Consider the following 12,220-nt stretch of genomic DNA (forward strand, 5'->3'; position numbering starts at 1 on the left):
CTTCCTTCTAAGAACTCCAGAAGAACAGGCTCCTTCTCACTCACTCAACCTCTCAGTCTGGGATGAGCTCTTCCTTGCATATACTCAGACTCCTTTCGTGGGAATCCAATGTGGCTAAAGCCAGAAAACTGGCAGATATCTTACATCTCTCTTTAAGGTGCTTTGACTTGGACCCACTACCAGTGAATCCCATTATCTTATGGGGAGCAGGATGAGGAAACGCCCAGCTTGGGAATTCCAAAGTGGCCATGAGGGTTGAGCACCTCTCTCCCTCCTCCCCTCCCTTCTTCCTCCACTCCCCTCTTCCTTCATTGTCCTCCCTTCCCCTCTACCCCATTCACTTTCTCTCTTCCTCCTCTCTTGATCTTTCTCTGAAGCCTGTCACCATCCCCCAAGGATTTTCTCTGCCCCGCAGCTTAGCCACCAAATTGGAGAGGTTGCTCCTTCCGGACTTAATTCTTTAAAAAATAAAAAATTAACGGCACTGGAGTGGCTCAGTCGGTTAAGCCTCTGACCCTCGATTTAGGCCCATGTCATGATCTCACGGTTTGTGGGTTTGTGCCCCGTATCGGGCTCCGTGCTGACAGTGGGAAGCCTGCTTGGGGTTTCCTCTCTGCCTCTCTCTCTGCCTCTCCCCTTATCGTGCTCTCTCTCCCTCTTTCCCTCTCAAAATTAAAGAAACATTGTTTACAAAAAAGAGTTGCTTTTAATTTTTTTTAATTTTTAAAAATGGAAACTTAAAAATCTTTAAGCCATCTTTATCAGAGACTTTTCATCACTGCCACCTAGAGGCAGTGTCACCCTTGAAGGAGATACCCTGGCCTAGGTTGTAATGTCGTTTTAGTTGTCGAAATTAGAGGATGTTTCTCCAGTTTAGGGGCCAATGTCTGTAATCCCAGCATGTTAGAGGTGGGGAGGGGCAGGTGGAGTGGAGGCTCAGAAGCCCTTTAGCTCAGCTTTGCCACCACCCAAGTCTGTGGCCTGGGGCACGTTAGTTAACCTGTGTCTGTTTCCTCATCTGAGAAATGGAGGTTGTGTGAGACCTACTTTGTGAGGCTGCTTTGTGAGATTCATTAAGGAAATAGACGTGGGGGCATCTGGGTGGCTCAGTCGGTTAAGCGTCTGACTCTTGAGCTCAGGTCACGATCTCACTGTTCACGAGTTCGAGCCCTATGTAAGGCTCTGCCCTCACAGTGCAGAGTCTGCTTGGGATTCTCTCTCTCTCCCTCCCTCTGCCCATCCTGGGCTCTCTCTCTGTCTCTCTCTCTCAAACTAAATAAAATAAACTTTAAAGGAGTGAAAATAGACACGGTAAGGACTTAATAAATGTTATCGTGAAGTCATAATAAAAGAGAAAAATCCAGATCCATTCCTGAAAACACATATAATAAAGAGCAGAGATTTTCTGAAAAACTATAAGGGCCCCAAGTATTGGCAGTAGAAGGGAGGGAGAACAGAAGCTGGGTCCCCTGACGAGCTCCCTCTTCCTGCTGACTATCTGGGCCACGCCTGCTGCCAGGCATGGAGAGAGAAAGAATGCCTGCACCGGTCTCCCCCGCTCTGTTCAGCTCTGCCAAGGTACTTCAGAACCACATGGATCTTTCCACCAACTTAACGCAGACTCTAGGAGCACCAGGCTCTTATTTTGCCGTTCAAGAGTGAGAGCTTCCCTTGGGGCGCCTGGGTGGCTTAGTCGGTTAAGCGTCCGACTTCGGCTCAGGTCATGATCTCGCGGTCCGTGAGTTCGAGCCCCGCGTCGGGCTCTGGGCTGATGGCTCGGAGCCTGGAGCCTGTTTCGGATTCTGTGTCTCCCTCTCTCTGACCCTCCCCCATTCATGCTCTGTCCCTCTCTGTCTCAAAAATAAATAAACGTTAAAAAAAAAAATTTTTTTTAAAAGAGTGCGAGCTTCTGAAAGGCATCAGGAAGACCCATAGACAGGTATGGAATGGATTCGAGAAAACAGAGCCGTACCTGGGACTGGATCATGGAGTAGATGGTGCTCCCTTCTCCAGGGGGATTCGGCTTCTGCTCCTGCACAAGAAATTGTAAAAGGGGGGTGGGGGAAGGGCCTGGGTAGCTCCGTCTATTGAGCGTCTGACTTCCGATTTTGGCTCGGGTCATCATTTCACAGTTCGCGAGATCGAGCCCAGCGTCAGGCTCCACACTGATGGCACAGAGCCTGCCGGGCATTCTCTCTCTCCCTCTCTTTCTGCCCCTCCCCCGCCTGCTCTCTCCCTCTCTCTCTCTCTCAAAATAAGTAAACATTAAAAAAAAAGAAAGAAAGAAAAGAGCACCTGGGTGGCTCAGTCAGTTAAGTGTCCGACTTCAGCTCAGGTCATGATCTCACGGCTCATGGGTTCGAGACCCGCGTCGGGCTCTGTGCTGACAGCTCGGAGCCTGGAGCCTGCTTCAGATTCCGTGTCTCCCTCTCCCTCTGCCTCTCCCCCCATCTCTCTCTCAAAAATAAACAAACATTACCAAAAAAAATTTTTTAAAGAGGGTCTCCTGGAAGGAGGTGGTCATTAATCACCCCAGGATGGGGGAAAACAGTAGAAAAAGCAACTCACACTGGAGTCATTAAGTGTCACGTGCAAGGAACCACCCAGGCGTGAAGGGATCCCACCGAGTGACCCTGTCCAAGGGGTCTCCTGCCACTTGCTTTACTTCGGTAACTTAGAAACTTGCGTTTGCCACATAACCATCGATAACGGGCTGAGCTCCGAGTAGGGCTGAGCTCTGAGCCTTACGTCAGGGCCTTCACATTCAGAGGTTTTCACTGTTTCGAAGCCCCCTCTCTAGATCCAGCCTCAGCAGCTAGTCTGCCCTTGGCCTCCAGCCAGCGCCTGGGCAGCTACAGAGCTGGATGAAGTCCTGGACACAAGGCCAAAGGCACGGGCCTTTTCCTGTTCTCTTCCTGCCCACAGGAGACGGGGCTGAAGGTGTCTTGTGCTGCCCACTCCTGAGTACATATTTCCAGTTGGGCTCTGATGAGGAAGTGAGAGGAGGCCAGCAGGGCTCGTTGGACAAGGAAGAAGCTAAGAGCAAAAAAACAGCAGCCGTCTTGGAGGGCTAAAGAGTTGTGGGCATCTGGCAAGAAACAGGAGCTTCCTCTTTTTCTTTTCTGCCCAGACCTGAGGAAAGTGTCTGCAGAGAGGTCAGAAGCAAGCCCCAGAGGAAGATCACATGAACTTGAGATTTAGGCCTGCAGACAGAACCCTGGAGCCAGGAGGGAAAAGCCAGCAAGGGAGGAGTTCCCAGAGGGAGGCGCTCCTGAGTCAGAAGCAGAGAAACAAGCCTGAGTCCCCCACGAGGTTTCTTATACTCTAAATAGATTTCCTCTGGGGGTGCCTGGGTGGCTCAGTTGGTTAAGCGGCCGAGTTCGAGTTCGGCTCAGGTCATGATCTTGCGGGTCTGTGAGTTCGAGCCCCGTGTCGGGCTCTGTGCTGACAGCTCGGAGCCTGGAACCTGCTTCGGATTCTGTGTCTCCCTCTCTCTCTGACCCTCCCCTGCTCACGCTCTATCTCTGTCTGTCAAAAATAAATAAAACATTAAAAAAAAAATTTTTTTTAATAGATTTCCTCTGTTCTCCTTCAAAGACCTAACTGAAAGGAGAGGCAATTTGTCATGAGCATGGGCTTCAGTGACTGCAGTTAGATACACTTGCCCTCAGGAATTTGTCCCAGCAAATGGTAGTGATGGGGGGAAAAAAGACCCCTTTGTGTTTCTTACCCCGTTATTCCACTGCTGAGCAAGGAAACGGGGGCGGGGGTAGCTGCCCCGATTCGTGGTTCCCCCCGAGCCCAGACCTGAGGGAAGTGGCTTCTCTGTTCTACAAGGCCTCACGCAGAGGAGCCCAGCCCCTGTGACTTCCTGCCTTGCCCTCTCAGGCTGAGCTCCAGGAATGGGGATAGGAAGAGGGCCTTCCTCCCCCCGGCCCACCCTGCCCACTGGGCAGTTCGGTTAGGCACTGCCTTTCCCCCAGGTCTGTCACCACTTCCTGCCCTGGCCAGGGGCAGAGCGGTGGGGGGCACCCTGCACCGTTCTGCAGTTCCCTTCTTCGCTACACCCCCCGGGGACCAGGCGGAGTTGGCCCCTGCCTGCCGAGGCTGGCTGGAGAGGTTCCCAAGGAGGCCACGCCGGCTTCGCGGCTTCGTGCTAACCTAGCTCCCTTCTCTAGCACCTCAGCCGGACTCAGGCCTCTTCCCAAAATGCCGTGAACGCAGACCACGGGGCCAGCTACAACGCTCTTACGCTTTGGCTGGTCGGCCTGGCATCCTCCGCAGCCTGGGCGACAGCCCAGGGACCCAGAAAAGCAAACTTGGACTTGCAAGGCACGAGAATTTGTGGCCAGGCGCAAAATACGAGACAGCTGGATTCTTCCCAGGGCTTAGCCCAGCTGGAGAGGCTGGGCAGAAAGGAGGACGCCGGGGCACCATTTGGCCAGGCAAGAGCAGTGCTCTGCCATCTGCTGGGGATTTGTCGGGCTCTGTCCTTCTCAGCAGGTTTTCTCTTGTTTTCTGCTTTTCCTCCACAGCCAGAGCTAGCAGGCTGGTGGGGAAGACAGACGGAAAGGCCACGGGTCACTTGGAAAAGACACTAGTGTCCCTGCTCCTGATGGCCATCCTCCCGAGAAGCATCTCCCAGGCTAGTGAAGAGAGACCCCGGGCCCTAGGGTACCGTACCTGATTCCTCTTGATTTGCACGTTGTTGACATCTTCATAAACCGTCAGAAACTCCTCTGTGCCGTCCTCTGTGAGAGAAAAGCAGCAGAGACAGAGATGCAGAGACCTCCCGAGGGTGTCCTGTCCAAGCTTCCGCGTCGCACGGTCCCACCTCCAGCCCAGGTGGCCAAGACCTCGAGAAAGGTTCTAGAAAGGAGGCAGACGGGTGCTCTCCCCAGAAGGCCAGCACGGGACCAGCAACCACCCGACACACCTACCCCGTCAGGCCCCGGGCCGCACCCCAGCAAGCCGGCCACCGGCAGGTGAATCTGCACGTTGGGCTGTATGCACCTCGAGGAACCCCGGAAGGCGTGAGCTGGGAGAAAGGCCCCCCAGACACACACACGCACGCACGTGCACGCACACACGTCCCAACGCTCTAGAAGAGAAGCAGGTGCTGTGCTCCCAGGCGGGTGCGTTGGGGGATGGCAGGTCGGACAACAGCACGTCCCGGGGACCCTCCACTTACGTGACTGCTTCATCTTCCTCCTCCGCACACAGAAGCCGGTGAGGGTGCCCAGGAGCAGCGTGATTAGAAGGACCACGATGATCAGCAACAAGTGCAGAGACTTGTCCTCTGGGGACATGGACGCGTGAGGCCTGAGCACTCAGCCTTCTCTCTCCTCCCTTCCCGTCTGACACACGACTTGCCTCAGACCCACACTCCTCTCTCAGGCCCCGCTGAGCTCGTCAGCGAGGCTGGCTCTCTGTGCAGTGGGGTGGGGTGACCTCCCCCGAGTGATGCTAAGAGCGTGACCTCCCCCGAGTGATGCTAAGAGTGTGGATACTACTGTCTCACAGGCCTGGCTCCGTGCCTTTGGGCAACTCCCTTAACTTTGCTGAGCCTCCATTTTCTCACTTACAAAAGGAGACAATGTTGGGGCACCTGGGGCTCAGTCAGTTAAGCATCTGACTCGATTTCAGCTCAGGTCATGACCTCACGGTTCGTGGGATCAAGCCCCGCATTGGGCTCCTTACTTCTGGTGCAGACACTGCTTGGGATTCCCTCTCTCCCTCCCTCTCTCCCTCTCCCTCTCTCTCTCTCTCTCTCCCCTCTCTCCTCTCTCTCCTCTCTCTCCTCTCTCTCCGCCTCTCCCCCCCTTGTGCTCTTGCTTCCTTTCTCAAGATAAATAAACTTTTTTTTTTTTTTTTTAAAGAAAGGAGAGGGGCAGGGCGCCTGGGTGGCTCAGTCAGTTAAGCGTCTGACTTCGGCTCAGGTCATGATCTTGCGGTTCGTGGGTTCGAGCCCCACCATCGGGCTCTGTGCTGACAACTCAGAGCCTGGAGCCTGCTTTGGATTCTGTGTCTCCCTCTCTCTCTCTCTCTCTCTGCCCCTCCCCTGCTGACATTCTCTCCCTCTCTCAAAAATAAACGCTTTTTTAAAAAGGAGATAATGTCATCTACATAAGGGGGTTGACCACATGATCTGATATGTGCACGGCATATGTTACATCTGTCCATTCTTTTGTTAACTGAACAGAACGTATTGCACCCCACTATGTGCCGCGAAATTCTCCCATTTCCCCTTCCTGCCCCTCCTGCCTCCGCTGCTCTTCCTCATTTGAACTTCCACATTTAACGTCGGTGTCACACATGCAGCCTGCTGTATCAGCCCGCCCGCAAGGGGAGAAGGGAAAGGAATTACGTGCTCTTCACAAGCGTTACCTCATCTAATCTTACCAGCAGTCCTGCCAGGTACCTGTTATCATCCCCATATTACCCGGCAGAAAAACTGAGGCTCAGAGAGGTTGGGGAAACTGCCTGAGATCACAGAGCTAGTGAATCATGAAACCGTAGCTGACATGACCCAAAAGCCAGTGTCCCTGTCACTCCAAATCACTTCGGCTTGCTCGTTTCTTTTTCGCCCAGGAATGCCTAGTTTTGTGGCCCCTGCTGGGCTGTAAGCTCTTTAAGGACAGAGACAGCAGGTAGGTTTTTACCTGCAGTGCCCGTGCTGATGGCGCACTAAGTCTTTATTTATCTGATAAAAATCGGTGCAAACTTAACTCAGGGTAACTCTTAGGATGTGCGTAAGCAATAAACCAAGAACTCTTCCAGGAACCCCTGTGACCATCCTGATGTTCCAGGACACAGCCCCAGGACACTGCTGTTACCTCTTGGGGAACTACATGGCCTGGGGGAGTTCTCACTTGGGAGGAGGAAACAGGTTCCCCGTCCGTCTCTCCCAGGAAGGGATAATCAGCAGCCACAGCAGGGCTGTGACTCATCAGACAGACCAGCATTCCCTAAAATGAAGGAAAAACTCGAATCTTCTGGGAGATGCTTGATGGGGACGAAACTCATCCCAGACTAAGATAGGCCTGGTTTATGGGAACTGTGTGCCCAGAGACGAGGACTGCCCCAAGGAGATGCTGCAAGGCAGCCGGGGGATCTCATGCCCAGGTATCTCGGGCGTGAGCCTGGTTGTGGGCTCCAACGCTTCCAGCCCCTGTTAGAGCCCACAGTGCTCCACTTACGCTGGGAGCCACCCGGACAGTGCGGGACGAAGGTGCGCTTTGTCCAGCTGACCGAGTTGCTGACATTGCAGGTATATATGTGCGAGCTGTTGGCATCGATCCAGTCCTCCAGTGTGCTGTGATTCCTTCCCGTCTCGATCAGCACGCTCCCTCTATACCAATCGTAGCTCACATTATCACCGCTGGGGACCGAGCAGGACAGAGTCACTTGGCACCTCCCTCCCTCCAGGACCTTCAAGTCCTGTAGTACGTGGGGCTCCCCTACGTGATCTGGAAGCAGAGATTCTGATCAGAAAGGCACTGGAAATAAAACTCCTACAGGAGTCCGCGGGGCAGGCGGCGCTGTTCTAGGGACTCACCAAATACAGAAACCTGGAACGTGTAGTTCGTAACTTTTCCATGCTCATCAGTCGCCTCAAAGATGTAGAAGCCGCTGTCCTGCTGCTGAGCTGCTTCGATGGTGAGACTTAAGTTCTGGGTTATAAAACCGAATCTTTTGTTGAGATGATTCAAAGTCCAATTTTTATCTCTGCAATGATCAGACTCACACTTCCATGTCAGTATCACAGAAGATTCTGAAGGTGAGGGCCCCGGCCTCTTCCACTGAACAGATTCTACGTTCTTTGCCAGTGTCTTGGGAGGCCATAACCGGAGACATGTTCCTGAGAGTCCAACCACACGTTTAGCAGAATCTAGGGATTCCAGAGAAGACAACTCAGGCTGGAGGAGGTAGGAAGGGCATCAGCCCTGAACATTGTGGGCAATCGGATGCCACTTCCCTTGTGGCAAGAAGATGGGGACACCTATGAGGAGACCAGAGGCCAAGAGAGCCTAGAGGTGTACTTCCCTTTCCTGCCTCCCCTCTCCCCAAGCTCTGTGCCCCTTGTCTAAAGGAGCCCACCGGCCAGTAATAATAGCTAAACTCTCTCGCCTTCTTACTGTGGGCAGCAGATTTTAAACACTTCATGTGTTTTAACTATATTTAACTACATGTTTTAACAGTGACCTTATGAGAGTTTTATCCCCATTTTACAGGTGAAAAAAAAAAAAAAAAACTGAGTTAGAAAGAACTTAAAAGTAACTAGCCCAAGCTACACAGTAAGAACAATGAGCTTGAAATGCACTCAATTTGCTTTTACAGGATGGGCTCTTAACCACAATGTTACAAACACCATATCCGACGTTGACTCCCTCCCCGCGGTGCTGAGGCAGCCACTACTGGCCAGCGGTGACTGCTGGAAATTCTGAAGGGCCACACCCAGTAAGCCTGGCCTTCCGAGCTGAATCCATAGCTCGCTCCGCTGTCCTCCCACAGAGCGAGTTTCATAACCCTCTCTTGTAGCACGTAGCACAGCAAACTGCGGTCATTACTTATTAATGTTTGCCAAGTTTCTAGTCCCTAGGAAGTCTCCATGGGGATTGATCCCTAAAGAATAATTAGAGAAAGGGGCGCCTGGGTGGCTCAGTTGGTTGAGCGTCCGACTCCGTCCCGGGTCGTGATCCCGCGCTTCCTGGGTTCAAGCCCCACATCGGGCTCTGTGCTGACGGCTCAGAGCCTGGAGCCTGCTTCAGATTCTGTGTGTGTGTCTCTCTCTCTCTGCCCCTCTCCTACTCTGTCTCTCTGTCTCCCCAAAATAAATAAACATTAAAAAAAATTTTTTTTAAGAAAAAAAGAAGAATTAGAGACAAATAAAAGCACCCTGCCTTGGTATATCCCAGCACTTGTCCTCCACAGGGATCGAGATGTATGATAATTAACAGGGGTGTCACAGAGCTGCTTGCTGTTGCCTGACCTAGGAAAGCCTAGTGCTGTCAGTGAAGAAAAACAGAAGTTCCAGTGGCCATTTTTGGCAGGGGAGCTATGTGGCATGGCCCCGTGGATGCAGGAAATAAAAAGGTCTGCCAGAGAGGGTCAGAAAGAATTTGGAAGAGAGAATAAGAGATGGGGATTGTTATACAAACAAATCTGTTAACATAGAGGACGTTGAGGGGAAAGCAAGGGAGAAGCAGATTTTTAGATGTCTTACATGCATTATAAATGCCCTCACTCCCAACCACACCTTCACCTTGGCATTTCCTCAGAGCCGGAGTAAATAATCAAAGAAAGTTTAATTACTATTTGGTTGATAGACTCTGTTTCTTTGATCTTGACACTCCTAAGAATAAAACACATAGGGTTCCAGGGCACCTGGTTGGCTCGGTCAGTAGAGCATGCGACTCGTGATCTCAGGGTTGTAAGTTTGAGCCCCATGGTGGGTGTAGATACTACTTTTTTTAAAAAAAGAATCTTTAAAAAAACACAAAAACAAAGAAAACACATGGGATTCCGATGCATAGTCTCATGATTTGAACTGGCTCAGCCCATTGCCAAACTTGAAACAGACATTGTGCCTTTGTCTCCTATGGTCCTATGTATGAGAACAGGCCAACCTATCAAATATTGCACAGAGATCCTGAGAACAATCCCCACTGGTTACAATCCCCCGTGTGACCAGGGCCCTGAAGAGGTGGGGCCTCTTTGTGTTTAAGACACGCTTCCTGACTCCAGAGGGTTTGTGATCTGAGAGCAGAACATACTTTTATTTCACAGCATGCACTGAAGAGTTAAGAAAATCATCTAAAGAATTCTTTTTTTATTTTTTAATGTTTATTCATTTTTGAGAGAGAGACAGGATGAGGGGGTGAGAGGCAGAGAGAGAGAGGGAGACACAGAACTCGAAGCAGACTCCAACATGCTGTGCTGACAGCTCAGAGCCTGACACGGGGCTCGAACGCACAAACCGTGAGACCATGACCTGAGCCCAAGTCAGACGCTCAACCGACTGAGCCACCTGGGTGCCCCTAAAGACTTCTAATTCTAATAATGGAAGACCACATTAATACCTGCTAACCAACCCTCCCACAAAGAAAAACTAGGAAAAAAAAACCGAGCAAAATATAAAAGCATGTTGCTAAAGGCATCAGGGAGCTAATAAAACAGGGAAATATTATGGAGCCAAGATCCGGAAGAAGGCAACTCAGAGAGGTAAGACCAGCATTTTTTACTTCTATTCCTGGAGGCTTGCAATAAACTCAAGGAACTAAAAGAACATGGGGTTCAGGGACCTCGTGTTAAGAAGTGGGTGTACCTAAAATCCATCAGATTTGGTGGTAGTACCACGAAGAGCTACCCTCTGAGAGTAAGAGTGAACAAGAAGTAGACAAGATCTCACAGGAACTGAAGCCTAGTTTTGAATGATCTCAACTCTGAACTGGATTAAAGTGATCTAGAATTTCCAGTATTTCTGACCTGGCTGTCTACTAGAGGCAAATGTAAGTTATTCCTGGAGGAAAATAACATCGACACGGGCATTAAGTTATTTCTAATGCATAGTGTCCAAAATGAAATAAAAAAACAAGCCAGCATAAGAAGAGGAAACATGTCCAAAACCCAAAAGGAAATATAGGCAATAGAAACAGCCTCAAGGGGCATCCAGATAACAGAAGTATCGGTCGTAAACTTTAAGGTAATTGTATTTAATGTTTCAAGGAATTAAAATTTAAAGTTTGAAAATTTCAGCAGAAAATCAGTGTCATAGAATGCAAATCTGGCCATGCCCCTTGCAATGTGACTTTGTAGCTCCTCCCCTCGTCAAAAGATGGGGTTCGTTTCCCTATCTCCTGTAACTGGGCTGGCCTTTGCAATACGTTGCAGCAAGAATGAGGTTGTGCCGATTCTAAGCCTATGTCTGAAGAGGCATTGCCCATTTCTACTTGTTCTCTAGGAACCTTGTCTAGCTGACATGTTAAGAAGTCTGAGATAGCCTGCTGGAAGATAAGAGATCACACAGAGCGAAGGTAAACAACCACAAGTGAGGCCACCCTAGATCTGCCATCTCCAGCCAACCTGACAGCTGACCATATATGCACGAGTGACGCAAGCAGAAACCAAAAGAATGGTCCAGTGAGCCCAGCCAAAATCGCAAGCTAGCACATTCACTGTTGTTCTCAACTACTAAGTTTTGGGGTCGTTCATTATGCAGCAACAGTTATCAGATAAACTGGATTTTTTTAAGAACCAAAGGAAAATTGTAAAAATGAAATACAAAATAACTGAAAAATTGGAACTGAACTCATTGGAAAGATATAAAAGCCATTTATGCCACTGAAAAGAGAATCAGAAAACTGGAAGATAAGGCAGAACAAAATATCCAGATTGAATTACAGAAAAACAAAAGTGGGGCACCTGGCTGGCTCAGTCAGTAGGGCACGTGACTCTTGATCTCAGGGTCGTGAGTTCAAGCCCCATGTCGGGTGTGGAGTTTACTTAATAAAAAACATATATTTCAAAAATGGGGGTGCCTGGGTGGCTCAGTGGGTTAAGCATCCAACTCCTGATGTCAGCTCAGGTTGTGATCTTGTGGTCGTGAGATTGAGCCCCACATGGGGCTCTACGCTGAGCAGGGCCTTCTTGGGACTCTCTCTCTCCCTCTGTCTCTGCCCCTCTGCCACTTGCACGCATGCACTTTCTCTCTTTCTCAAAATAAATAAACTTAAAAAAAAAAAAAAGAAAAGGATGGAAATATACAAGAAAAAGTGTAAGAAACGTCTGAGATACGGTGAAAAAATCTAACCGAAGCGTAATTGGAGAGCCAGGAGAGGACAGGGAGATAAATTCAAAAGAAATAATGGATGAGAATTTTCTAAAACCGACAGCCATCAAACAGATTTGTAAGAAGCAGACTCATAAATATAGAGAACAAACTGATGGCTGCCAGAAGGAGGGGAGATGGGAGGATGGACAAAAATAGGTCAAGAGCATTAAGAGATAAAACTTCCAGTTATAAAATAAGTCAGAGAGATGAAAGATGAGATGAAAAGTACAACATAGAGAATATAGTCAATAATATTGTAGTGACCAGGGTGCCTGGGTGGCTCGGTCCGTTGAGCATCCGACTCTTGGTTTCGGCTCAGGTCATGATCTCACTGTTTGTGAGTTTGAGTCCCGTATCAGGCTTCACACTGATAGTGCAGAGCCTGCC

The 12,220-nt window shown here is 50.0% G+C and overlaps 1 protein-coding gene across 2 annotated transcripts in view; it reads right to left on the reverse strand.

Annotated features, from left to right (window-relative positions):
- CD244 (CD244 molecule) overlaps positions 1 to 12,220 on the reverse strand; it is a 30,282-nt gene that overhangs the window by 4,056 nt on the left and 14,006 nt on the right. Inside the window, exons 2-6 of one of the 2 annotated variants that reach the window (XM_019433274.2) lie at positions 7,559 to 7,891; positions 7,200 to 7,469; positions 5,192 to 5,299; positions 4,684 to 4,751; positions 1,973 to 2,032 (exon numbers count right to left, since the gene is read on the reverse strand). In XM_019433274.2, coding sequence (XP_019288819.2) covers positions 1,973 to 2,032; positions 4,684 to 4,751; positions 5,192 to 5,299; positions 7,200 to 7,469; positions 7,559 to 7,891 — 839 coding nt within the window. The remainder of the gene's footprint in view (positions 1 to 1,972; positions 2,033 to 4,683; positions 4,752 to 5,191; positions 5,300 to 7,199; positions 7,470 to 7,558; positions 7,892 to 12,220) is intronic. The other variant, XM_019433275.2, reaches the window with a different exon arrangement.

This window comes from Panthera pardus, unplaced genomic scaffold (genome assembly GCF_024362965.1).
Source record: "Panthera pardus isolate Hobbes unplaced genomic scaffold, ASM2436296v1 HiC_scaffold_21, whole genome shotgun sequence".
NCBI lineage: Eukaryota > Metazoa > Chordata > Mammalia > Carnivora > Felidae > Panthera > Panthera pardus.